The following is a 25,520-nucleotide window of genomic DNA, read 5'->3' as shown; positions in this document are numbered from 1 at the left end:
CCCATGGGGGTGTCCCCTCGGCCTGGGGTGTCCCCGTGGAGGTGTCCCCTGAGGTGTCCCCTCTGTGATGTCCCTGTGATGTCCCCATGGCTGTCCCCTCTTTGATGTCCCCTCTGTGATGTCCCTGAGGTGTCCCCTGAGGTGTCCCCAGTTTAATGTCCCCCGTGGGGGTGTCCCTGTGTTTGTCCCCTCTGTGATGTCCCCATGGGGGTGTCCCCTCTGTGATGTCCCTGTGATGTCCCCATGGGTGTCCCTGTGGGTGTCCTCTGCAATGTCCCCTCTGTGATGTCCCCCATGGGGGTGTCCCTGTAGGTGTCCCCCAGTTTGATGTCCCCCGTGGGGGTGTCCCTGTGTTTGTCCCCTCTGTGATGTCCCCTTTGTGATGTCCCCATGGGTGTCCCCTGTGTTGTCCCCTCTGCGATGTCCCTGAGGTGTCCCCTGAGGTGTCCCCTCTGCGATGTCCCCATGGGGGTGTCCCTGCGATGTCCTCTCTGCGATGTCCCCTCTGCGATGTCCCCATGGGGGGGTGGCGGTGCCATCTCCGTGCCCATCTATAGCCAAAACATTCCCCGCTGGAAAGGGGGCGTGTCCCCCCGATGCCCCGCCCCGCTCCTTCATGAATAATTAACACCCTCATTAGCGCCGTGACGCAGCCGCGCGGTGACGCCCGAAGGAGCAGGAACGGACGGGAGCGGCCGCCGCCATGGTGGGCACCGGGAACGGCACCGGGAACGGCACCGGGAGGGGAACCGGGAGCGGAACCGGGAGCGGAACCGGGAACGGGAACCGCGGGGGATGCGCGGGCGGGGGATGCGCGGGGGGCGCGGGGCGGGGGTCGCAGCGGGGCGGGGATGGCGCGGGAGGTCCCGGGAGCACCGGGCGGGCACCGGGCGGGCACCGAGCGCGGGCGGCCGCTCCGTGCACCGGGGATGCCGCCGCCGGTTCCCGGTTCCCATCCCGGTGCGCGCTGACCGCCGCTCTCCCCGCAGTGCGACTTCTCGGAGGAACAGACCGCGGGTGAGTGACCGGCACCGGACACCGCACACCGGACACCGGGGTACCGGGAGCGAGCACCGGGCACGGCGGAGGGACCCCCCCGGGCCGCTCCCGCCGCCGCCGCCCCCGGCGCTTCCTGCGCGGCCTCGGGCGGGGCCTTTCCGGGGCAAAGTCCCCGTTGGGAGCGGGGGATGGGGGGGATGCGGCACCGGGGGCACCGGGGGGTACCGGGCCGGGGGTGCGGAACCGGGATGGGAACCGGGACCGGAACCGGGACAGAACCGGGACAGAACCGGGACCGGGGGGGTTCGGGCCCCTCCTGCGCAATTTGCCCTTATATGGGCATGGCGCGCGCCGGCCGCGCATTCCTGCGGGGCGGGGCCGGCGGATTCCGGAGCGCTCCCGGTGCCCCGGGACCCGCCGGGCTCCGAACGGGACCCGCTGGGCACGGGCAGCATCCCCCGAGGGCGGCGGCACCTCCTGCATCCCGGCCCCGGGTCGGGTTCCACCGGGAAACCGGATCCTACCGGGAACCGGATCCTACCGGGAAACCGGATCCTACCGGGGAGCGAAACCCGACCGGGGGTCTGAGGGGTCCCGGGGATGCGGCTCTGGGGTCCCGGTGGAACAAACCGGAGGCCCCGGTGTCCCGGAGGTCCCGGAGTTTCTGACTCGGTGGTCCCGGTGCCCCGGGGGTCCCGGTGATGTTGTCACAGGGGGTCCCGGTGGTCCCGGCCCTGCTGAAACTGAGGGAGGGTCCCGGCTGTGTTTGGGGTCCCTGAGGGGGGGTCCCGGTGCCCCGATGGTCCCGGCACTGATACAGGGAGGGTCCCGGGGGGCTCCCGGTTGTCCCGGCACTGACCTGGGAGGGGTCCCGGTGGTCCCGGCACTGATACAGGGGGGGTCCCGGTACCCTGGGGGGGGTCCCGGTGGTCCTGGTGCCTCAGTGGAGTCCGGTGGTCCCACAGGACCCGGGGGGTTCCCGGTGGTCCCGGGCTGGTCCCGGGGGGATCCCGGTGGTCTCGCACTGACCGGGGGGGGGTCCCGGGGGGTTCCCGGTGGTCCCGGGGGGGTTCCCGGTGGTCCCGGCGGGTCCCGGTAGCCCCAGCCTGACGCGGGGGTCCCGGCAGAGTTCAAGGAGGCGTTCCAGCTCTTTGACCGCACGGGGGACGGGAAGATCCTGTACAGCCAATGCGGGGACGTGATGAGGGCGCTGGGGCAGAACCCGACCAACGCCGAGGTCATGAAGGTGCTGGGGAACCCCAAAAGCGATGGTGAGTGGGGAGGGGGGGATCCCCCCCTTTTGCTGCCCCCCTCAGGACCCCCCCTCACACAAGCGACCCCCACCCCTGAGCACTGCAGAGAGAACCAGTGAGACCCCAAACCCCAGCACCAGTGAGACCCCAAACCCCCAAACCCTCAGCTCCAGTGAGACCCCAAACCCCCCACACCAGTGAGACCCCAACACTGAGACCCCCCCCAAATCCTCAGCACCAGTGAGACCCCCACCCCAAACTCTCAGCACCAGAGACCCCCACCCCAAATTCTCAGCACCAGAGAGACCCCCACCCCCAAACTGACCCCAACACCAAGACCCCCCCTCACCCAACCAATCCCCACCCCACATCCTCAACAGCAGTGAGACCCCCAGCCCTGAGCACTGCAGAGAGCACCCCCAAAGAGACCCCCACCCCAAATTCTCAGCACCAGTGGGACCCCCAGCCCCAAACCCTCAGCACCAGAGACCCCAAACCCCAAACCCTCAGCTCCAGTGGGACCCCCAGCCCCAAACCCTCAGCACCAGTGAGACCCTAAACCCCAAACCCTCAGCTCCAGTGGGACCCCCACCCCAAAACCCTCAGCACCAGAGACCCTCACCCCTGAGCACTGCAGAGAGAACCAGTGAGACCCCAAACCCCCCACACCAGTGAGACCCCCATCCCCAAGCCCTCAGCACCAGAGACCCTCACCCCAAATTCTCAGCCCCAGTGGGACCCCCACCCCCAAACCCTCAACACCAGAGACCCCCAGCCCCAAACCCTCAGCACCAGAGACCCTCACCCCTGAGCACTTACCCCCAATGAGACCCCCACCCTCAAACCCTCAACCCCATGCCTCCCCTCCCGCAAAACCCCCTGGAAAAGCCCCCCACCCTTGTAAACCCCCTGGAAAATCCCCCCACCCACCCTTCCCGTGCTCAGAGATGAACGTGAAGACGCTGAGCTTCGAGCAGTTCCTGCCCATGATGCAAACGATCGCCAAGAACAAGGACCAGGGCTGCTTCGAGGACTACGTGGAGGGGCTCAGGGTGTTCGACAAGGAGGGCAACGGCACCGTCATGGGGGCTGAGATCCGCCACGTCCTCGTCACCCTGGGTGAGGGGCTGGGGGGGCTGCAGGGGCCTGGGCACCCCGAAATGGGGGTGGGGATCTTGAAACTGGGGGGTCTGGAGGGTCTCAGGGAGGTGGAGAAGTCGAAATGGGTCTGGGGGCGTGCAGGGGTGTGGGGAGCTCAAAATGAGGGGTCTGGGGACCTCTTGGAATGAGGGGTCTGGGGGTCTCAGGGGGTGGGGAATGGAGCCCCCAAGGTGTGGGGTCCTGGGGGTTTGGGTGTGGGGTCTCCTAAATGTGGGTCTGGGGGGTCTCAGTGGGTTGGGGACCTCGCAATTGGGGGTCTCAGGGGGTTGGGGTCTCCTAAATGGGGGGTCTGGGGGGGTCTCAGGGGGGTGGGGAATGGAGCCCCCAAGGTGTGGGGTCTCCTAAATGGGGTCTCAGGGGGTTGGGGGTTCTGGAGGTGGTGAGATGGGGGGTTCTGGAGTGTTGGGGGTCCCAAAGGTGCTGCCAGGGGGGGTTCTGGCTACCCTGAGGGTCCCAGGGATGCTCCCAGGGGAGGTTTGGGTACCCTGAGGGTCCTGCAGATGATGCCAGGGGGGGGATTTGGGTGGCTGAGGGTCCCAAAGGTACTTTGGGGGTCCCAGAGGTGCTGCTAGGAGGGGTTTGGGTACCCTGAGGGGTCCCAGGGATGCTCCCAGGGGGGATTTGGGTACCCTGAGGGTCCTGCAGGTGATGCCAGGGGGGAATTTGGGCACCCTGAGGGTCCCAAAGGTACCTCAGGGGTCCCAAAGATGCTGCCAGGGGGCTCTGGGTGCCACTGCCAGGGGTGGGTCTGAGTGCCCTGAGGGTCCCAAAGGTACTTTGGGGGTCCCAGAGGTGCTGCTAGGAGGGAGGGGATTTGGGCACCCTGAGGGGTCCCAGGGATGCTCCCAGGGGAGGTTTGGGTACCCTGAGGGTCCCAAAGATGCTCCCAGGGGAGGTTTGGGTACCCTCAGGGGTCCCAAAGGTGCTGCCAGGGGGGAATTTGGGCACCCTGAGGGTCCCAAAGGTGCTCCCAGGAGGGGTTTGGGTACCCTGAGGGTCCCAGAGGTGCTGCCAGGGGTGGGTCTGAGTGCCCTGAGGGTCCCAAAGGTACTTTGGGGGTCCCAGAGGTGCTGCTAGGAGGGGATTTGGGCACCCTGAGGGTCCCAGGAATGCTCCATGGGGAGGTTTGGGTACCCTGAGGGTCCCAGAGGTGCTGCCAGGAGGATCCTGGTGACCCCAACCTGAGGTTTTAAAGCGCCCCCCATCCATCCCTGGAGACCCCCGAGTGCCCCCCCCCATCCCTGGAGACCCCCAAGTGCCCCCCCAGCCCAAGGTGACCCCGCTGTCCCCAGGTGAGAAGATGACCGAGGAGGAGGTGGAGCAGCTGGTGGCCGGACACGAGGACAGCAACGGCTGCATCAACTACGAGGGTGAGGCCCGGGGGTCCCGGGGGGGTCCTGGGGGGGTCCCGGGGGGGTCACCCACGTCCCCACCCCCTCCCTGACCATCATGTCTGTTCCTTCCCCCCAGCCTTTGTGAGACACATCTTGTCAGGGTGACGCCTTGCAGGGGTAACGCCTCCCCCTCCCCGAGCCCCCTCCTCAATTTTTTTAATTTTTTTTTTGAAATTTTTCTCATTCCTTCCTTTTTTTTTTTTTTGTTTTTTTCTTCCTCCTGCTGCGCCCTGGTGTCTTTTTTTTTTCTTTTTTTTTTAATATTTCCCAAAAAACAATGCAATAAAATAATAAAAATTTAAAAAAGGCTGCCTGGTCCTCCCCCCTCGCATGCCCCTCTCTGCATGGAGCCCCCCCTGCGTGCCAGGGCTGGTTTTGGGGAGGGGGCTGCAGGAAGGAGCCCCCCCCCTGCCCTCCCTCGGGGCTGCTGGGTCCTCCCTGAGCTCTTCAGCCGTTTTTGACTTTTGGTTTTCCTGCCTCTTCTCTCCGGGATTTGGGGTTGGGGGGCTCGGCAGACCCCTCCTCACATCCCCTCCTCTTTCTCTTCTCTCCACAGAGCTGGTCCGGATGGTGCTGAGTGGATGAAGACCCCTCCCCATTATTTTGTACACTCCCCCTTCTCCCCTCTCATTATCTCATTATCTCATCCCCTCCTCACTCGATTTTGTGCCTTTTTCCCTCATTTTTCTGTCACCCCCGAGCGCCCTCCCCTCAGCCCCACCGGCTAAATTATTGCTCCACAGCATCAAATAAAATCAGAGAAAGGCTCAAGAGTGGTCGTGGTGCCCCCTCCCCACCTTCCAGACAGACCCAACACCACCAGGCCTCTTCTTCCCGCCCCGGGGACTTGGAATTTTTCTTTTTATTGGTTTTTTAAAAAAAGAAACGAAAAAAAAAAACAAAAAAAAATAAAACCAACAAAACAAAACGAAAAAAGGGAGGAGGAGGAGGAAGAGGAAGGGAAGGGATTTTTGGAGAAGGGGTGGGGGGGAAATGCCCATGTGCCAGGTGGGATCGGAGCTGTCTCATAAATAACCGGGGGGGGGGGGAAGTGGGGGCCCCCCCCCCGGGAGACCAACACTTAAATAAAATCCGGGACGATCATAAAAAAATCCCAAAGCTGGAGGAAGGGGAGGAGGAGGAGGAGGAGGAGGAAGGGGAGGAAGGGTCGGGGAGGGTCCTTTGAGGAGCGGGGGCGGGGACGGGGCTGCGGCAGCGTCCTCCGGGCTGGGGGGGCCTCACTGGGTGGGGGGCACGGGGGTGGGCACCGAGCTGGGGGTGGGCACCGAGATGGGCTCCGGCTGCAGGGGGGGGCCTTGGTCTGCGGGGAGAGAACACAAAGAGGGGAGGGGGCGTCAACCAACACACAAAGAGGGGAGGGGGCGGCAACCAACACACAGAGAGGGGAGGGGGGGCGGGGGGAGGGCAGAGAGCACAGAGCAGCGCCGCCCCCTTTCCCCCTCCCTCCACACCCAAAATGTCCCATAAATTTCCTCAAAAATTCCCAAAAATTTCCTCAAAAAATTCCTCAAAATTTCGTCAAAATTTCCTCAAAAATTCCGCAAAAAATTCCTCAAAAATTTCCTCAAAAATTCCCTCAAAAATTTCCTCAAAAATTTCCTCAAAAATTCCCTCAAAAATTTCCTCAAAAATTCCTCAAAAATTTCCTCAAAAATTACTCAAAAACTCCTCAAAATTTTCCTCAAAAATTTCCTCAAATTTCCCTTCAAAAATTCCTCAAAAATTCCTTCAAAAATTCCTCAAAAATTCCTCAAAAAATTCCTCAAAAATTCCCCAAAAAATTCCCTCAAAAATTCCCTCAAATTTCCTCAAAAATTCCTTCAAAAATCCCCCAAAAATTTCCTCAAAAATTCCCAAAAATTTCCTCAAAAATTCCCTCAAAAATTCCTCAAAATTTCCTCAAAAATTCCCTCAAAAAATTCCCCAAAAAGATCCTCAAAAATTTCCTCAAAAATTCCTAAAAATTTCCTCAAAAATCTCCTCAAAAATTCCCCAAAAACTCGCCAAAATTTCCTCAAAAATTTCGTCAAAAAAAACCCCAAAATTTCCTCAAAAATTCCTCAAAAATTTCCTCAAAAATTCCCCAAAAATCTCCTCAAAAAATCCCCCCCAAGTTTCCTCAGCACTCTCCCCGGATTTCCCCGGAATTCCCCCCAGGTTCCTCACCTGCGACGAGGCCGGCGGTGGGAAGGAGGCTTCCCTGCACGGCGGCCACGATGGCGGGGCTGTGCGCGGCGGCCGAGCCCCCCGAGCCCCCCGAGCCCAGCGCCGCGGGGTGGTGGTGGTGGTGGTGATGATGATGATGATGAAGGTGGGAGTTGGGGGGCAGCCCCCTCCCCATGCTGCCGGCCAGGGCCCCCCCATGCAGCGGGTTAGCGGGGAAGGGGTCGCCCATGGGAGGGGGGGGGTTAGCCATGCTGGGGGGCACGGGGGGCACGGCCGGGCTGGCATTACCGGGCACGGAGGGGTGGCCGCTGCTGCTGCCGCTGCTGCTGCCGGTGCCGGTGCCGCCGGGGAGGGTCCCCGGCAGGAGCTGAGAGGGCGGAGGAGGCGGCGGCTGCTGCCCGGGGAACGGCACCACCGGGGCTGAGGGGAGGGGGAGAGCACGGTGAGACCCCCGCCCGAAATCGGGCACCACTCAATGGGGGGAGAGCACAGTGAGACCCCCGCCCTAAATCGGGCACCACTCGGTGTGGGGAGAGCACAGTGAGACCCCCGCCCTAAATCGGGCACCATTCAATGGGGGGAGAGCATTGTGAGACCCCCGCCCTAAATTGGGCACCCCTCAATGGGGAGAGAGCGAGAGCGAGACCCCCACCCTTAATCAGTGAGACCCCCGCCCTAAATCGGGCACCACTCGGTGTGGGGAGAGCACAGTGAGACCCCCACCCTTATGGGGAGAGCACAGTGAGACCCCCACCCTTATGGGGAGAGCACTGTGAGACCCCCACCCTAAATCGGGCACCCCTCAATGGGGGGAGAGCACCGTGAGACCCCAACCCTTATGGGGAGAACACAGTGAGACCCCCACCCTTATGGGGAGAGCACGGTGAGACCCCCACCCTTATCCAGGCACCCCCTGGAGCTGGGGCTGCAGGAGAGCACCCCTGAGACCCCCGCCCTTATGGGGAGAGGGGAGAGCACCAGTGAGACCCCATCCCCAGACCCCCAGCACCAGTGACAGACCCCAGACCCCAACACCGAGACCGCCCCTCACCCCTGAGCACTGCAGAGAGCACCCCCAGTGAGACCCTCACCCCTAAACCTTCAGCACCAGTGAGACCCCCACCCCCAAATCCTCAGCACCAGTGAGACCCCCACCCCCAAACCCTCACCCCCAGTGAGACCCCCAACCCCAACCACTCCAAATCCTCAGCACCAACGAGACCCCAACCCCTAAACCTCCAGCACCAGTGAGACCCTCACTCCCAAACCCTCACCGCCAGTGAGACCCTCACCCCTAAACCTTCAGCACCAGTGAGACCCCCACCCCAAACCCTGAGCACCAGTGTGACCCCGACCCCAAATCCTCAGCACCAATGAGACCCCCACCCCTAAACCTTCAGCACCAATGAGACCCCCACCCCAAACCCTGAGCACCAGTGTGACCCCGACCCCAAATCCTCAGCACCAATGAGACCCCCACCCCTAAACCTTCAGCACCAATGAGACCCCAACCCCTCACCACTCCCCCAAGCCCCTCCCCCCGGGTGCCACGCCCACCCCCGCCATTGCCCCGCCCACCCCGCACCCACCGTGCGGCACGGCCGGGGCGGCTCCCGGGGGCACCGGCGGCGGCGGCTGCGGCGGGGGCGCCCCGGGCAGCGGGGGCTGCCCCACCACGGGCTCGGTGATGCTGGGGGCGGGCGGCGCCGCCAGCGGGTGCGCGGCGGGGGCCAGGGGGGCACCGGCAGCGGCACCGGGCAGGGGCTGTGCCCCGGGGGGCAGCGGGGGCTGCTGCTGCTGCTGCTGCTGCTGCAGGTGCTGGAAGTGCTGCTGCCGCGCCCGCATCTCCGCGTACTTCAGCTGCTCCATGTGGAACGCCTGGCGGTCGGCCAGGAGCTGCTGCCGCTGGTATTCCAGCTGGGAGGGAAAGGGGAAATGAGAGGGGAAAAAGGCAGGCGGGGGAATATTATATTATATTATATTATATTATATTATATTATATTATATTATATTATATTATATTATATTATATTATATTATATTATATTATATTATATTATATTATATTATATATATTTGAATTTAAAAGTGTAAAATATTTATGTAAAGTATTTATTTTAAATAGTTATATAAAAATTTGAATAGTGTATGTGTTGTGTGAGATTTTGAATAATAAATTAATATTAAATATTGATATAATATTATTATATAATATCAATATATATTTATATATTTATATATAGAGAAAATTGAATATTATATGTGTTGTGTTAGAAGTTGAATATTATATTTATATTTATATATTTATATAAATTCATTTTTATGAATATTGAATATTATATTAGTATTCAAACATATCTAAAATTTCAATATATCTATTATTTATATAAAATTTGGATACTATATATAATATATAATATATACGTAATATATATATGTAATACATATATTACATATATATATTATATATATATACTCTATACAGTAGTCTCTAACTCTTTGTTTCTATTGTCTCATTTTGTCCTAATTCTAATTGTCCAAATTACTATTACTCTAATTGCATTACCATTATAATAAACTATAAACTGTATTTATATATCTTATATTTATAAATATATAAAAATACATATATATCTTTATAAACTATATTTATAGTTTATAAAGATATATAAATATATATTTGTATATTTATATATATTTTTATATTTATAAACTATAAATATATAATTTTATTACTATTAAACTTTTAAAATTTTAAAAACAAGCGATTGGCTTTTTTCACGTGAGGGGTGGGGACACGCGGGGGCGGTGCCACCCTCGGGGGGCGGGGACACGCTCGGGGGGCGGGGACACGCGGGGGCGGTGCCACGCTCGGGGGGCGGGGACACGCGGGGGCGGTGCCACGCTCGGGGGCACTCACGGCCTCTCGCTCGCGGTCCATGATGGTCTCCAGCTCCTCGAAGTGCCTCAGTTTGATCTCCAGCTTCTTCATCTGCGTCTCCACCAGCAGCGCCACCAGCGACTTGATCTTGCGCTCCTCCACGGCCGCCAGGTGCTGCCAGGTGACAACGGGGACGGCTCAGGGGGCCCCGCAGTCCCTGTGCCCTCGCCCTGTAGGATTCACCCTCTCCCCATAGGATTCACCCTCTCCCCACATCCCTGTGCCCTTTCCCCACAGTCCCTGTCATCTCTCCCTATAGGAGTCAATATTTCGCTCCCTATAGGACTCATCCACTTCCCACATCCCCACATCCCTGTCCCTTCTCCCTCTCCCTATAGAATTCACCCTCTCCCCACATCCCCGTCCCCTCTCCCTATAGGATTCACCCTCTCCCCATAGGATTCACCCTCTCCCTCTAGGACTCACCCACTCCCCACAGTGCTTATCCCCTCTCCCTATAGGATTCATTCCTGTTCCTACAGGACTCCCTACACTCCCCACATCCCTGTCCCCCTCTCCCTATAGGAGATTTTTTTATCATGCTCACTTCATGACTCACTTTCTCTTTAATTATCCCACCCAAACTTCTCTCGTTTGTATCAATAAATCCCCCCTCTAGCAAGCCACCCATGGCTCCAAGCTCTACCCCCTGAACCTGACCATGAATTTCAGCTTCTCTGACCAATTTTCGAGCCCATCCCTCCTAGGAATCCCACTAATCCTCACCTCAATAACATTCATGACCACCTAGACCATCCATGAATTAGTAACCGACTCTCAACCCTCCAGCTATGATTTATCAACCTAGTTACAACTAAAAATTGTAAGTAATTGTAACAACCTAAAAACAACTAAAAATGCCCCTTAGACAAAAAAGGACACAAACGAGCCCTAATTTTAACATCCCTCATCATCTTCCCCCTGCTCACCAACCTCCTACAGGGTGCTGCTCCCCTACACACTCACCCCAACCACCCAACTATCCACAAACCCGGCCCTGGTTTGGAGATTTCCCTTGAAATGCTGCAGGAAGCCCGGCCTCACCTTGGCCTTGACGGCGGCCGCAGCCAGGGCGGCGGCGGCGGCCGTGGACAGGTTCCCCTCGCCGATGTCGCGCTCCACCTTGGCCTTGCGCTCGGCCTCGGGCTCCGCGGGCTCCTTGGCCGCCTCATCCGGCCCTTCCTTCACCTCCTTGTCCTTCTCGGGCTCCCCTGTGCAAGGTGGGGCCGTGTCAGCAGTGCCACGAGGGGAGCAGGGTCCCCTCTCCCAGCCCTGCAGGGTCCTCGCTCACCTGTGCTGTCACTGTCACCCTTCTCGGGCTCCTTCTCTCCCTCCACCTCCTTGCCCTTCTCCTCCTCCTTCTTGGGCGTTTCCCCGGGTTTCTCCTTGGGTTCCTCCTCGGCGGTGCCATCCCGGGGTTCCTGGGGAAGGATCAGCACCGTGGGCACCCAAATCCTGCCCTGTTTGCCCCCCAAACCCCCAGACCCCTTTTACCTTCGCCTCCTTCTTCTCCTCGGCCGGCTGCGCCTCTGCCCGCGCCTCCTCGGCCCCGCTCTCCTCTGGGGATACAAACCCGGCCTCAGACCCTGGTGCCATCATCCCCAGACCCCCGGGAGCCCCTGCCCACCCCAGACCCTGGTGCCATCATCCCCAGACCCCCGGGAGCCCCTGCCCACCCCAGACCCCTGTTCCATCCACCCCCAGACCCCCGGGAGCCCCTGCCCACCCCAGACCCTGGTGCCATCATCCCCAGACCCCCGGGAGCCCCTGCCCACCCCAGACCCCTGGTGCCATCATCCCCAGACCCCCGGGAGCCCCTGCCCAGCCCCCTGACTGCTCAGACCCCGCTGCCATTCCCCCCATGCCCTCGGGACACCCCCAGACCCTGGTGCCATCCCACCCAGGCCCCTGTGAGCCCCCTCCCATCCCCTGCCCAGCCCAGACCCCAGTGCCATCATCCCCCCCAGACCCCCGTGAATGGCTCAGACCCCTGTTCCATCCCATCCAGGCCCCTGTGAGCCCCTTCCCAGCTCAGATCCCGGTGCCACTCCCGCCCCAGACCCCCCTGAGCCCCTTCTGAGCCCCCTACCCAGCTCAGACCCTGCTGTCATCCCCCCCCAGACCCCCCTGAGCCCCTTCCCCATCCCCTGCCCAGCCCAGACCCCAGTGCCATCATCCCACCCAGACCCCTGTGAGTGGCTCAGACCCCCTGTTCCATCCCACCGAGGCCCCCCTGAGCCCCTTCCCATCCCCTGCCTGGCCCCAACCCCTGTTCCATCCCCCCCAGACCCCCATGAGTGGCTCAGACCCCCTGTTCCATCCCCCCCACTCCCTCCCCAGACCCCCAGGCACCCTCCCAAGCCCCCCGGCCCCTCTGACCGATGCCATCCCCCCCCTCCCCAGCCCCCCAGGCCCCCTTTCCCAGCCCCCTTTCCCAGCCCCCTTTCCCAGCCCCCCAGTCCCCCTTTCCCAGCCCCCCGGCCCCTCTGACCGATGCGCTCGGGCTCCTCGGAGGCGGTGCCGGCGATGCCGCTGCTCTCCAGCCCGAAGGCGGGGTCGGCCTTGCCCGTCACCTTGGCCGCCTCCTCCACCTTGCGCACGTGAGCCTCCACCAGCGCCGTGGGCACCTCCTCCTTCATCTTGGAGAACTCCTCTGCGGGCACAGTTCCTCAGCGGGACCCCCGCAGGCATCCCCCGGAGCCCCCAGACCCAAACAGCCCGTGGGGGGCTCGGTCTGGACCCTCCGGGCTGGTCCTGGCTGGTTATGGAAGGTTCTGGAAGGCTCATCCCGTCCCCGTGGGAGGTGTTGCATGTCCCCAGGGGAATCTCCACAGAGGATTTGGTGGTCTCCCCATGCTCCTCATCCCTCTCCCCATCAGACTGACCCTGTTTCCCTATGGGATATCCTATAGGACTCAGCCCTGTCGCAGTCTTCCCATTCCCCTATAGGAACCCCTATGGGGCTCATCCCTCTCCCCATATTCGTCATGCCATAGGACTCATCCACTCCTCACAGTCCTTGTCCCCTCTCCCTATAGGATTAATTCCTCTTCCTATAGGATTCACCCACTCCCCACATCCCAGTCCCTATACGATTCAATATTCCACTTCCTATAGGACTCATCCACCTCTCACAGTCCTTGTCCCCTTTCTCTATAGGATTAATCCTATAGTTTTTATTTTTTATTTATTTTTTTTTATTAATTCCTATACTTCTCACCCTCTCCCCACATCCCTGTCCCCTCTGCCTCCCCCTATAGGATTCACCCACTCCTCACATCCCTGTCCCCTCTCCCTATAGGATTCATTATTCCAATTCCTATAGGATTCACCCACTCCCCACATCCCAGTCCCCTCTCCCTATAGGATTCAATATTCCACTTCCTATAGGACTCATCCACCTCTCACAGTCCTTGTCCCCTCTCCCTATAGGATTCATTCCTCTTCCTATAGGCCTCACCCACTTCCCACAGTCCCTTCTCCCCACATCCCCGTCCCCTCTCCCTACAGGATTCAATATTCCTCTCCCTATAGGATTCACCCCTCCCCACAGTCCTTATCTCCTCTCCCTATAGGATTCAATATTCCACTTCCTATAGGACTCACTCACTCCTCACAGTCCCTTCTCCCCACATCCCTGTCCCCTCTCCCTATAGGATTAATTCCTCTCCCTATAGGATTCATTCCTCTCCCCACATTCCCATCCCCACTTGCCACATCCCTGTCCCCTCTCCCTGTAGGACTCATCCACTCCCCTCATCCCCATCCCGTCTCCCCACATCTCCATCCCCACATTCTCATCCCCTGTCCCTTCTCCCCTCATCCCCATTCCCTCTCCCCACATCCCCATCCCCTCTCCTCACATCCCCGCATCCCCATCCCCTCTCCCCACATCTCCATCCCCACATTCCTATCCCCTGTCCCTCCTCCCCACATCCCCATTCCCTCTCCCCTCTCCCCATATCCCATCCCCATCCCCTCTCCTCACATCTGCACATCCCCATCCCCTCTCCCCACCTCCCCACATCCCCATTCCCTCTCCTCTCTCCCATATCCCATCCCCATCCCCTCTCCCCACATCTCCACATCCCCATCCCCTCTCCCACATCCCCATCCCCTCTCCCCACATCTCCATCCCCACATCCCCATCCCCTCTCCTCTCTCCCATATCCCATCCCCATCCCCTCTCCCCACATCCCCATCCCATGTCCCATCTTCCCACATCCCCATCCCCTCTCCCCACATCCCCATCCCCTCTCCCCACATCCCCGTGCCCCCAGCCCTCCCCAGCCCCCTGCCCACCCTCCCCACCCTCCCTTACCCAGCGCGGACTTGGCGGCGGCCGAGGCCACGCGTGGATCCACCACGGAGGCCAGGAAGGCCACGGTGCTCATGACGGGGTTGCCGGACTGGCTGAAGGGGATGGGCTGGTAGGCCAGGGGGCCCAGGGAGGCCTCCGAGTCCTCCAGGTAGGGATCCTCGATGGGCAGGCGCAGGAAGTGCAGGATGCACTCGTCCTGCGTGCGGCTGCCCACGTGCTCCGACACCTTGTTCCAGTCGTCCTTGTACATCTCCAGGGCCTGGGGGCACGGGGCTCAGAGGGGTCAGGCAGACCTGGCCCTACATCCCCTGTCCCCACTTCCCTGTCCTCAAATTCCCTGTGCCATCCCTTCTCCCCATAGCCCCTGTCCCCATATCCCTGGCCCTATATCCCCCGGCCCTATATCCCCTGTCCCCACTTCCCTGTCCTCAAATTCCCTGTCCCCACTTCCCTGTCCCATCCCTTCTCCCCATAGCCCCTGTCCCCATTTCCCTGCCCCTATATTCTCTGTCCCCACGTCCCCTGTCCCTATTTCCTCTGTCCCCAAATCCACATCCTCTGTCCCCACGTCCCCTGTCTCCATTTCCCTGTCCCCACATCCCCTGTTCCCACATCCCCTGTCCTCAAATCCCCTGTCCCCACATCTCCCATCCCTACATCCCCTGTCTCTGTATTCTCTGTCCCCATATCCCATGCCCACATCTCCTGTCCCCATGTCCCCTGTCCCCACATCCCTTGTCTCCATTTCCCTGTCCCCACATCCCCTGTCCTCAAATCCCCTCGGGTTCCCACAACCCCTGCTTGTCCCCACATCTCCTGTCCCCACATCCCCTATCCCCACATCCCTGTCCCCACATCCCCTGTCCCCACATCTCCTGTCTCCATTTTCCTGTCCCCACATCCCCTATCCTCTGTCCTCATTTCCCTATCCCCACGTCCCATCCCCATTTCCCTGTCCCCACATCCCATCCCCATTTCCCTGTCCCCAGATCCCCTCAGGTCTTCACATCCCCTTGAGTCCCTCCATCCCCAGCTGTCCCCAATTGTCCCCACACACCTCCAGCAGCAGCAGCGTCTCCTGCTCCGTCCACTCCCGCGTGGCGCTGGCGGCCGCTTTGCTCTGCAGGACGGGAGAGACGAGGAGGATGAGGGGCCGGGGGGGGTGCCCAGGCGGTGCCCACCCACCCAGGGGTGCCCACCCACCCACCCAGGCAGTGCCCACCCACCCAGGGGTGCCCGCCCACCCACCTTGGAGGGCACGTTCTTCTTGGTGTACATGTCGGTGCGGAGCCCGAAGTTCTGCATGTCCGCCGGCTTCTCCTTGCCCTTGTCCGGGAAATTCAGCATCTGCTGCGAGGCCGAGCTGGGCTGCTGCGGGATGGGGGACAGGGGACACGCTGGGCCGGGCCCGCGGGGCAGGACATCGGCGTGTCCCCTCCTCCCCGGTGGCCCGGAGAAGCCTTTTTGTCACGGTGCGTGTCCCCCAATGCCCCATCACGGTGCGTGTCCGTCCCCATCACGGCGTCCCCACCGCGTCGCTGCTCCCCGGGGGCAGGGCGGCATGCGAGGGGGAGGAGGAAGAGGAGGAGGAGGAGGAGGAGGGAAGGAGCCTTCCTCGGCACAGCGGCACGCGGGGGGCACGGACCCCCAAGGAGCCGCCTACCAGCTCCGGCTTGCCCTTCACCGTCTCGCTGACCACCAGCTCCTCCATCTCTTTGCTCTTGCGGCCCGTCTTGGCGTCGCCGTCGCTCTGCCGGCCCTGAGGCACCACGGATCGAAGCTGTGCATCCCCCACCCCCCGCCCCACCCCGCTCCCGGCCCCCGCGCGGGGACCGGGCGGCGGCAGGGGGGGGGTCGCGGTTCGGCGGGGCGGCCGCCCCCGGCACCCACCTGGGGCGTCTTGGGCTGCAGCGGCACCAGCCCCGAGGGGGTGTCGGCCAGAACGTGGAAGTGGGAGGTGGGCGGGGGGCCCATGGGCGTGGGGCGGCTCTCGGCGTCCACCTGGTAATTGATGAGACCCCACTGCTCCAGGAAGGCGTGGACCCTGCGGGGAGAGGGGGTCAGAGCCCGCTGAGCACCCCTGGGACACGGGAGGGGGCAGCCAGGGGGACACTGAGCACCCCTGTGACACGGGAGGGGGTAGCCACCAGTGCCAGGGGGACACTGAGACACTGAGCACCCTCCTGTGACACGGGAGGGGGCAGCCAGGGGGACACTGAGCATCCTCCTGTGACACTGGAGTGGGCAGCCAGGGGGACACTGAGCACCCCTGTGCCAGGGTGACACTGACCCCCCTGTGCCATGGTGACACTGGCCACCCCCCTGTGCCATGGTGACACTGAGCACCCCTGTGACACGGGAGGGGGCAGCCAGGGGGACACTGAGCACCCCTGTGACACGGGAGGGGGTAGCCACCAGTGCCAGGGGGACACTGAGACACTGAGCACCCTCCTGTGACACGGGAGGGGGCAGCCAGGGGGACACTGAGCACCCCTGTGCCATGGTGACACTGAGCACCCCCCTGTGACACTGGCACCAGGGTCAGAGCCTGCTGAGCACCCTGTGCCATGGCACTGGGCAGCCCCTGTGACACTGGCCACCCCTGTGCCATGGTGACACTGACCCCCCCCTGTGCCAGGGTGACACTGAGCACCCCTGTGGTGACACTGGCCACCCCTGTGCCATGGTGACACTGGCCACCCCTGTGCCATGGTGACACTGACCCCCCTGTGCCATGGTGACACTGGCCATCCCTGTGCCATGGTGACACTGAGCACCCCTGTGGTGACACTGACCCCCCCTGTGCCATGGTGACACTGAGCACCCCTGTGGTGACACTGACCCCCCCTGTGCCATGGTGACACTGAGCACCCCTGTGCCATGGTGACACTGAGCACCCCTGTGCCATGGTGACATTGAGCCCCCCAGTGCCAGGGTGCCACATCTTTGGTGTGGACCCCCCAGCACCACTGGCACTAAGATTCGTGCCACCCCCATGGTGCCAAAATGATCCCCCGGCCCCAGTGGCACCTGCCACATCTGGGGTGCCACAATGACCCACTGCCACCTGCACTGTGCCACACTGACCCCCTGCCACCTCCAGGGTGCCACGGTGACCCCTGCCACATCTGGGGTGCCACGGTGACCCCTGCCACATCTGGGGTGCCACGGTGACCCTCCAGCAGCACCAGGGTGCCACAGTGACCCCCAGCCCTACCAGCATCAGAACCCTGCCAGCCTGTGGGTGCCAAACCTGCCCCCAAAGCCCAGGATTTCCAGAGCCCGGGCACCATGTGGGTACCCAACCAACCCCCAAACACCAGCACCACACTCCTGCCAGCACCAGGGTGCCATGCTGACCCCCAGCCCCACAAGCACCGGACCCCTGGCACCATGTGGGTGCCAAACCAGCCCCCAAAGCCCGGGATCTCCAGCCCCCTGGCACCATGTGGGTACCCAACCAACCCCCAAACCCCGGGATCTCCAGAGCCCTGGCACCATGTGGGTGCCAAACCAGCCCCCAAACCCCGGGATCTCCAGCCCCCTGGCAGCACCAGGAGGTGCCAGGCCAGCCCCCAGCCGGACCCACCGCATGATGGCACAGACATCCCCGGCCAGGTTCCTCCTGCAGGCCGTGGAGGTCAGGTACTCCTGCGGGTTCAGCCGGTACGTGTCGATCATGAAATTCCTGTACGCCAGGTATCTGTGGGGGGCACGGGGGGCTCAGCACCGGCCACGGCCCCAGGGTGGGGGGGTGTGGGTGGGCACGGAGAGGGGCTTTGGCCTCACATTTCGGGGGTCTTGGATTTGTTTTTGCCGTTGAAGAACTCGGGCAGGGCGCGGCGCTCGATGGCGTGGACGCTGCGGGAGGAGAGGCTCGGGGAGGGCTCTGGGAGCAGCCTCCTCATCCTCGGGCGATGAAGGGCGGCTCGGGAGGCCCCCTCAGCAGGGCTGGCTGTACCTGTTGTAGTCGAACCAGGCGGCGTAGCTGGGGATGATGATGTGGTGGGTCTGCTCTGTCACGTTGTCCTCGTGCAGGTCGGGGTTCTTGGCCTGCTCCCCTTTGCTGCCCGCGCCGTTCTCCTCCTCGTCCTGCCCCACAGAGCAGCACCCCGTGGGCAAAGAGACTCCCTTGAGCGCCCTTCATCATCCTCACCCACACCAGCATGGGACCAAGAGCCCCGGCTGCAGCCCCAGGGATGAGGGGAAGGGCAGAAAAGAGTTTCTGTACCCAAAAAAGGGACAAGGAATGAGAGAGAAGCGGGTGATCATCAACACCACCTTCCCTGGGCTCACCTTGCCAGCTGTCTCCATGCTCTCATCTTCCTGCTCATCTGGAAGGGAGGACAGGGGTGGGTTTGGGCACTGCCAGGCTGGGGGTCCCGGGGCTCTGCTGTGGCTCCTCAGACTCACCCAGGTCTGTCATGGTGCCCCCCTTGACCGGTGCTGACTCCGAGTCCTTCTTGGTGTTGACTGTGGGGGGAAAGTGGTGCTGAGCACCCTGGGGACCCCTCCCACAGTGCTGGGGACCCCGGGGGGGGCGGCTGCTGCCCCCCCACACTGACCTGTTTTGGGCAGGGTCACCTCCTCCACGTTGGGGACAGGCGAGGGCTCGTCCATGTCCTTGGTCAGGTCCTCCTGCTCCTCCTCGCGGTGCCCACGCTTGGATTTGTTATAGGGGGTGGAGGGTCTGCCAAGGGAGAGACCCCCATCACCGCCGAGCCCAGGCTGAAATCCCGTGCCCCCAGACCCCCCAAACCCCCCCAGCTCACCCCTTCTTTGCGTTCTTCTTCTTGGCCTCGGGGGTGGGCGAGGGAGAGGGCGAGCGCTTCCTCTTCTTGTAGTTCCCCCCCTTCTTATCCCGCCGGTCCGAGTCGGGGCTGTTCACCTGGGGGGCACCGTGGGGCTCCAGCTGAGCAGGGTGAGACCCCCCAGAACCCCTCCCCAGAGGGCTCTGAGCTGGTTCTGACCTCATCTGTCAGCGTCTTGGCCGAGATCTTCTTCCTGCGGGTCACGGGGCTCTTCTCGTCCGTCACCTCGTAATCCTCCTCGTTCATCCACTCATTGAAGGTGTCCGTGTCCAGGATCCACTTGGCGTGGACCTGCAGCCCAGGGCAGTGGCCGGGTCAGGGAGAGAAGGGGGGAGCTCCAGCTGCCCCCCCCAAACCTGGAGGTTCCCCCCCGGTACCTTCCGGGGCTTCTCGGGTGTCGGGGGATCCTCCACGGACGCCTCGATCTCGCTGGCCGGGATCCAGGTGTCATAGCTGGGGGGGGGGACACAGGGTTAGATTGATTTGGGGTGGGGGGACACATGGGGGGTCCCCGAAATCTTCATCCCCCCCTCACCTGTCGGGGTAGTAGCCCCAGTGCAGCAGCACCTGCTTGTCACGCTTCATGACGGGCCGGACCCACTCCTCTGCGGGACAGACGGACGGGCTGGGCTGAGCGGGGATCCTGGGGAGCCTGCAGCCCCCTGTGGCCCCCAAAACCCCATCCTACACCCCCAGAGCCCCCTGTTCCCCCTAAAACCCCATCCCCAGAGCCCCCTGTGCCCCCCAAAACCCCATCCCCGGAGCCCCCTGTGCCCCCCAAAACCCCATCCTACACCCCCAGAGCCCCCTGTGCCCCCAAAACCCCATCCCCAGAGCCCCCTGTGCCCCCCAAAACCCCATCCTGCACCCCCAGAGCCCTCTGTGCCCCCAAAACCCCATCCTGCACCCCCCGAGCCCTCTGTGCCCCCCAAAACCCCATCCTGCACCCCCCGAGCCCTCTGTGCCCCCCAAAACCCCATCCCCAGAGCCCCCTGTGACACCCCAAAACCCCATCCTGCACCCCCGGAGCCCCCTGTGACACCCCAAAACCCCATCCTGCACCCCCAGAGCCCCCTGTGCCCCCCAAAACCCCATCCTGCACCCCTGGGGCCCCCTGTGACAGCCCAAAAACTCCCTCCTGCACCCCCAGAGCCCTCCACGACCCCTCAAACTCTTCTCCTGCACCCCTGGAGCCCCCTGTGACCCCCTGGAGCCCCCTGTGACACCCCAAACTCTCCTCCTGCACCCCTGGAGCCCCCCGTGACCCCTTGGAGGCCCCTGTGACCCCCCAAACCCCCCCTCCTGCACCCCCAGAGCCCCCCATGACCCCCCCAAACCCCCTCCTCCTGCACCCACCCTCCTCCAGGTTGCCGGGCACGGGGCACACGATGTGGGACGCGTTGCTCTTGTCCTCGGTCACGGTGCCCTGTGTGACAGCCAGGGGGATGAACCCAGGGTTAAATCCAGGCTTAAATATTGGCATGAACCCCGTGCCACCCCCCCAGCCTGGCAGTGCCACCCACCTGGTGCCTCTTGACGATGTCCTTGAGCTTCCCCAGCAGCTTGGGCTCGATCTCCTGGTGCAGGAAGATGTTGGGCCGAGCCAGGCAGTTGTTCTGGGGAAGGAGGGAGGGAAGGTGAGAGCAAAGCTGTGAATCGAGGAGTGGGGTAGGGGGGACACAGGGAGGGAGGGGGTTCTTGGGGTGTGGATGGATTGGGGTTTGGGGTTTGGGGCTCTTACCTGCACCAGGGATTTCTCGATGGTCATGAACATCTCCACGTTGCGGTCCATGCGCGAGGGATTCTGGAAATCGAAACGCCGCCTTATTGGAAGAAAAGAGCGACTCTCATGAAAGCCACAGCTCAGGTCTCCTCCTCAGCACCCCCACATTTGGGGAATTTGGGGAGGGGGGAGGGACTGGGACACCTGTCTGGACCCCATCAGGGTCCACAGTGACAAAGGGGAGGGGGACACATCCCAGCGTCCGTTTGCTCTGGAGGTGACAACCCCACAACCACCCCCAAGGAGGGGACCCCCACCCCTGTCCCCCACCCCAGGGACCCCCACCCCTGTCCCCCCCAGCCCAGGGAGCCCCCAGGACCCCGATGGGTGCAGGTGGGTCGTGCTCACCATCCTTGGTCGCTCTTGAATTTATAGGCGGCTGCCAGGATGTGGCACAGGGCTCCCCCCGCCTTGAAATCCAGGAAGCATTTGATCTGTAAGGGGAGAGGGGTCAGGGGACAGGGACAGCATCCTGATGGGGGGACAGCTCCTCCTCGGGGTGCCATCCCCGTGTCTGAGTGACATCCCCTGTCTGGGTGCTATCCCTTTGTCTTGGTGCCATCCCCGTGTCTGAGTGACATCCCCGTGTCTGAGTGCCATCCCCATGTTGGGGTGACATCCCCATATCTGGGTGCCATCCCCATGTCTGAGTGACATCCCCGTGTCTGAGTGCCATCCCCATGTTGGGGTGACATCCCCGTGTCTGAGTGACATCCCCATGTCTGCCTGACTTCCCCATGTCTGAGTGACATCCCCATGTCTGGGTGCTATCCCTTTGTCTTGGTGCCATCCCCGTGTCTGAGTGACATCCCCGTGTCTGAGCGACATCCCCATGTCTGAGTGACATCCCCATGTTGGGGTGACATCCCCATATCTGGGTGCTATCCTTCTGTCTTGGTGCCATCCCCGTGTCTGAGTGCCATCCCCTTGTTGGGGTGACATCCCCTTGTCTGGGTGCCATCCCCGTGTCTGAGTGACATTCCCATGCCTAGGTGACACCCCTGTGTCTGAGTGACATTCCCATGTCCGGGTGCTATCCCTTTGTCTTGGTGCCATCCCCATGTCTGAGTGACACCCCCGTGTCTGAGTGACATCCCCATGTCTGGGTGCTATCCCTTTGTCTTGGTGCCATCCCCTTGTCTGGGTGACATCCCAAATTCTGGGTGCCATCCCCTTGTCTGGGTGCCATCCCCTCTCCCAGGTCCCCAAGCTGGGATGGAGTCCCTGAAGTGCTGTAGCACTGTCCCCACTTGGGGACCTGTCCCTGTGTGGGGACACTGTCCCCAGGTCCTTTGGGGCTGTCCTGGCGTCCTTGGGGCAGTGTCCCCTTGGATTCTGTCCCTGTGTGGGGACACTGTCCCCAGGTCCTTTGGGGCTGTCCTGGTGTCCTTTGGGCAGTGTCCCCTTGAATTCTGTCCCTATGTGGGGACACTGTCCCCAGGTCCTTTGGGGCTGTCCTGGTGTCCTTTGGGCAGTGTCCCCTTGGATTCTGTCCCTGTGTGGGGACACTGTCCCCAGGTCCTTTGGGGCTGTCCTGGTGTCCTTTGGGCAGTGTCCCCTTGAATTCTGTCCCTATGTGGGGACACTGTCCCCAGGTCCTTTGGGGCTGTCCTGGTGTCCTTTGGGCAGTGTCCCCATGGATTCTGTCCCTGTGTGGGGACACTGTCCCCAGGTCCTTTGGGGCTCTCCTGGCGTCCCTGGGGCAGTGTCCCCTTGGATTCTGTCCCTATGTGGGGACACTGTCCCCAGGTCCTTTGGGGCTCTCCTGGCGTCCCTGGGGCAGTGTCCCCTTGGATTCTGTCCCTATGTGGGGACACTGTCCCCAGGTCCTTTGGGGTTGTCCTGGTGTCCCTGGGGCAGTGTCCCCATGGATTCTGTCCCTGTGTGGGGACACTGTCCCCATGTCCTTGGGGGCTGTCCTGGTGTCCTTTGGGCAGTGTCCCCTTGGATTCTGTCCCTGCCGTGCTCTGTCCCTGCGTGGGGACATTGTCCCCAGGTCCTTGGGGACAGCTCCCAGCAGGACAGTGTCCCAGAGTCCCCAGCAGTGTCCCCAGCACTCCAGGCCATGTCCCTGACCAGGGCACTGGCACTGGCTGCTGTCCATGGTCAGCTGCTGTCCCCAAAGCCACCTGAATGCTGAACGGTGTCACCAGGGCCACATCCCTGAGGCTCTGGGAGCTGTCCCTGCTCAGGGCTGTCCCCAGCCCTTTGGGGACACTGTCCCCACTCAGGACCTTGCCCCTAGTCATCACTGTCCCTGTCCCCTTTCCACTGGGGCTCTGCCCCAAGCTTTGGGGTGCTGGTCCTGCACTTTTGGGATGCTGTCCCCACTCAGGCCTTGTCCCCACCTCACTGTGACCCCTGTCCCCAAATACTGGGCTTCTGTTCCCGAGTGCTCAGATGCTGTCCCTGGGTACTGGGGTGCTGTCCCCACTCAGGGTTTTGTCCCCTGTCCTTTGGGCCTTTTTTGGGGCCTCTGGAGCCTCGTTCCCACTGAGCTTTGTCCCCAGGTTTTTGGGGACACTGGGGCCTTGTCCCAGGGTCATCAGGGCCATGTCCCCAAATCCCTGGGGCTCTGTCCCCGGGCATTGAGGGGACATCCTGACTACTGGGATACCTTCCCTGGATATTGGGGTGCTGTCCCCAACCTGGGCTTTGTCCCCCATTCTTGGGGGCTCACCCTGGGGTCACAAGGGTCCATCCCCACACCTTTGGGCCACTGTCCCCACTCTCTGAGCCTCGTCCCTGCCCAGCAGAGCCATGTCCCCAGCCCTGTGGGCTGCTGTCCCCATGTTTCTGAGGTGCTCTCCTCAATCTGGGCTTTGTCCCTAATTCTTTGGGGCTCTTCCCCAGCTCACCCCTGATCCATGAGGGTCCATCCCTGCACCTTGGCGACACCATTCCTGCTCTGAGCCTTGTCCCTGTTCACCAGGGCCATGTCCCCAGCTCTGAGCCTTGTCCCTGCCATGTCCCCAGCCCTGTGGGCTGCTGTCCCCACATCTTTGGGGCGCTCTCCCCAATCTGGGCTCTGTCCCCCATTCTTGGGGGCTCTTCCCCAGCTCACCCCACAACCACGAGGTTCCATCCCCACACCCCCAGCTTTGAGCCTTGTCCCTGTCCACCAGGGCCATGTCCCCTGCTCTGAGCCTTGTCCCTGCCATGTCCCCAGCCCTGTGGGCTGCTGTCCCCACATCTTTGGGGCGCTCTCCCCAATCTGGGCTTTGTCCCCCGTTCTTTGGGACTCTTCCGCGGATCCACGAGGTTCCATCCCCACACCCCCTGCTCTGATCCTCGCCCCCATCTCCCCGCGTGTCCCCCAGCCGCCCCGAGGGGTCCCGGCCGCGGTGTCCCCGTGTCCCGCCGCGTCCCCCCGCGGCTCTCACCGGCAGCTTGGTGAGGGGCGCGTTGCTGACGTGCTTGCCGAACACCTCCTCCTGGAACTGCAGCAGCTGCACCACCAGGCTCGACAGCGATTTGTTGGTGGGGGGCTCGGCCTGGATGTACTGCGGGGCCGGGGGCTCAGCGCGGCCGCCGCGGCCGCTGAGGGGAGGGGGGGGGCGCGATGGCGGCGGCGGCGCCGTGACAGGCCGGGCCCGGCGTGGCGGCGGCGGGCGGGCGGCGGCGCCGCGTTTCCGCGGACTTACCTTCTTGTAGTTCTTGCCGAGCCACAGCCGCACGTTGTCGAACTGGCTGACGGTGTCCGAGGCCTCGTAGTACTTGACGTTAGGGCCGCCGTCCTTCTTCCGCACCGCCATCTTGAGCGGGCCGGGCCGCGCCGCCGCCTCCGCCCGCCACTGCCGCCCCCTGCCGGCCCCGCGCCGCCACTGCCGCGCCCGCCGCCGCCTCCGGTCGCTGTCCCCGTTCCCGCTGTCCCCGTTCCCGCTGTCCCCGTTGTCCCCGCTCCCGGTCGCTGTCCCCGCCGCTCGCACCGGCCCCGCTCGCTGTTACAGCCCCGCCGCCCCCTTTGGTGCCCTCCCGTTCCCGCACTGCCGCTCCCGCCGCCGCCGCTGCCGCCCTCTGGCGGTGCCGCTCCCGCACCGCCGCCTCCGCCGCTCCCGCCCGGTTTTACCGGTCCCGGTCGCTGTTCCCGCTCCCACCCGGTGTTACCGGCCCCGGTCCATGTTCCGCTTCCCGCACCGCCACCCCCGATCGTTGTTCACGACCCCGATCGTTGTTCACGACCTCTATCGCGGTTCCCGGCCCCGTTGTACCGCCCGCCGGTCCCGCCGGTCCCGCCGCGCCCGCCACCGCCTCCTGCTGGTCCCGCTCCCGCCGTTCCCGCCGACCCCGCTGTTCCCCGGGCGCTGTTCCCGGCCCCGGGCGCTGTTCCGGGCCCCGAGCCCCCGCTCCACCGCCCGTTGTTGGTCCCGCTGCCCGTTACCGGCCCCGCCGCCCGCAAGTGCGACAAGAGAGGCACGACAAGAAGAAATGGGTTCAAATCTCAAGAAATTGGGTTTAGACGGGAGATTGGGAGGAAATTCCTTCCTGGGAGGGTGGGGAATGGATTTCCCAGAGCTGCCGTGGGTGCCCCAACCCTGGAGGTGTCGCAGGCCGGGTTGGACGGGGTTTGGAGCAGCCCGGGACGGGGGAAGGCGGGGGTGGAAAGGGATGGGCACCGGAGGGAGCACCGGAACGGTACCGGGCATTGAGCAGCAAGCCGGGTACCGAGC

The 25,520-nt window shown here is 62.2% G+C and overlaps 2 protein-coding genes and 1 long non-coding RNA gene across 9 annotated transcripts; 2 read left to right on the top strand and 1 right to left on the bottom strand.

The window, feature by feature from the left end:
- The first annotated feature begins 579 nt into the window (after positions 1 to 579).
- Positions 580 to 5,578, top strand: MYL6 (myosin light chain 6). 2 transcript variants are annotated; one of them, XM_071419688.1, is made up of 7 exons: positions 580 to 706; positions 990 to 1,017; positions 2,127 to 2,270; positions 3,198 to 3,371; positions 4,706 to 4,783; positions 4,884 to 4,924; positions 5,364 to 5,578. In XM_071419688.1, the coding sequence occupies exons 1-6, from the start codon at positions 704 to 706 to the stop codon at positions 4,910 to 4,912; spliced, it is 456 nt and encodes a 151-aa protein (XP_071275789.1). In that variant the 5' UTR covers positions 580 to 703; the 3' UTR covers positions 4,913 to 4,924; positions 5,364 to 5,578. The 2 variants fall into 2 exon arrangements, with proteins under 2 accessions (XP_071275789.1, XP_071275788.1); XM_071419687.1 differs by lacking the exon at positions 4,884 to 4,924.
- LOC139586377 (uncharacterized) lies at positions 3,826 to 4,393 on the top strand. The gene is made up of 3 exons (XR_011677722.1): positions 3,826 to 3,887; positions 4,309 to 4,335; positions 4,378 to 4,393. It is a non-coding gene; the product is annotated as an uncharacterized lncRNA (long non-coding RNA).
- A 57-nt stretch (positions 5,579 to 5,635) lies between the features above and the next one.
- Positions 5,636 to 24,720, bottom strand: SMARCC2 (SWI/SNF related BAF chromatin remodeling complex subunit C2). 6 transcript variants are annotated; one of them, XM_071419676.1, is made up of 29 exons: positions 24,495 to 24,720; positions 24,234 to 24,353; positions 21,199 to 21,284; positions 20,809 to 20,890; positions 20,591 to 20,683; positions 20,424 to 20,493; positions 19,603 to 19,672; positions 19,445 to 19,520; positions 19,227 to 19,358; positions 19,029 to 19,144; positions 18,822 to 18,946; positions 18,670 to 18,729; positions 18,553 to 18,590; positions 18,218 to 18,348; positions 18,046 to 18,117; positions 17,846 to 17,959; positions 16,147 to 16,300; positions 15,920 to 16,015; positions 15,505 to 15,624; positions 15,314 to 15,376; positions 14,257 to 14,515; positions 12,427 to 12,588; positions 11,430 to 11,494; positions 11,227 to 11,356; positions 10,980 to 11,146; positions 9,915 to 10,049; positions 8,584 to 8,911; positions 6,995 to 7,414; positions 5,636 to 6,128 (listed from the first exon to the last, which is right to left on the bottom strand). In XM_071419676.1, exons 1-29 carry the CDS (start codon positions 24,603 to 24,605, stop codon positions 6,046 to 6,048), a joined length of 3,678 nt encoding a protein of 1,225 aa, XP_071275777.1. In that variant the 5' UTR covers positions 24,606 to 24,720; the 3' UTR covers positions 5,636 to 6,045. The 6 variants fall into 6 exon arrangements, with proteins under 6 accessions (XP_071275777.1, XP_071275776.1, XP_071275775.1 ...); XM_071419675.1 differs by having other exon boundaries at positions 15,505 to 15,627; positions 24,495 to 24,719; XM_071419674.1 differs by having other exon boundaries at positions 7,283 to 7,414; positions 15,505 to 15,627; positions 24,495 to 24,692.
- Between the last annotated feature and the right edge of the window lie 800 nt (positions 24,721 to 25,520).

The sequence above is a fragment of the Agelaius tricolor genome, unplaced genomic scaffold (assembly GCF_023055355.1).
Source record: "Agelaius tricolor isolate 1412-34295 unplaced genomic scaffold, bAgeTri1.0.p SCAF_114, whole genome shotgun sequence".
Classification (NCBI taxonomy): Eukaryota; Metazoa; Chordata; class Aves; order Passeriformes; family Icteridae; genus Agelaius; species Agelaius tricolor.
This window is presented reverse-complemented; position numbering and strand designations above follow the sequence as displayed.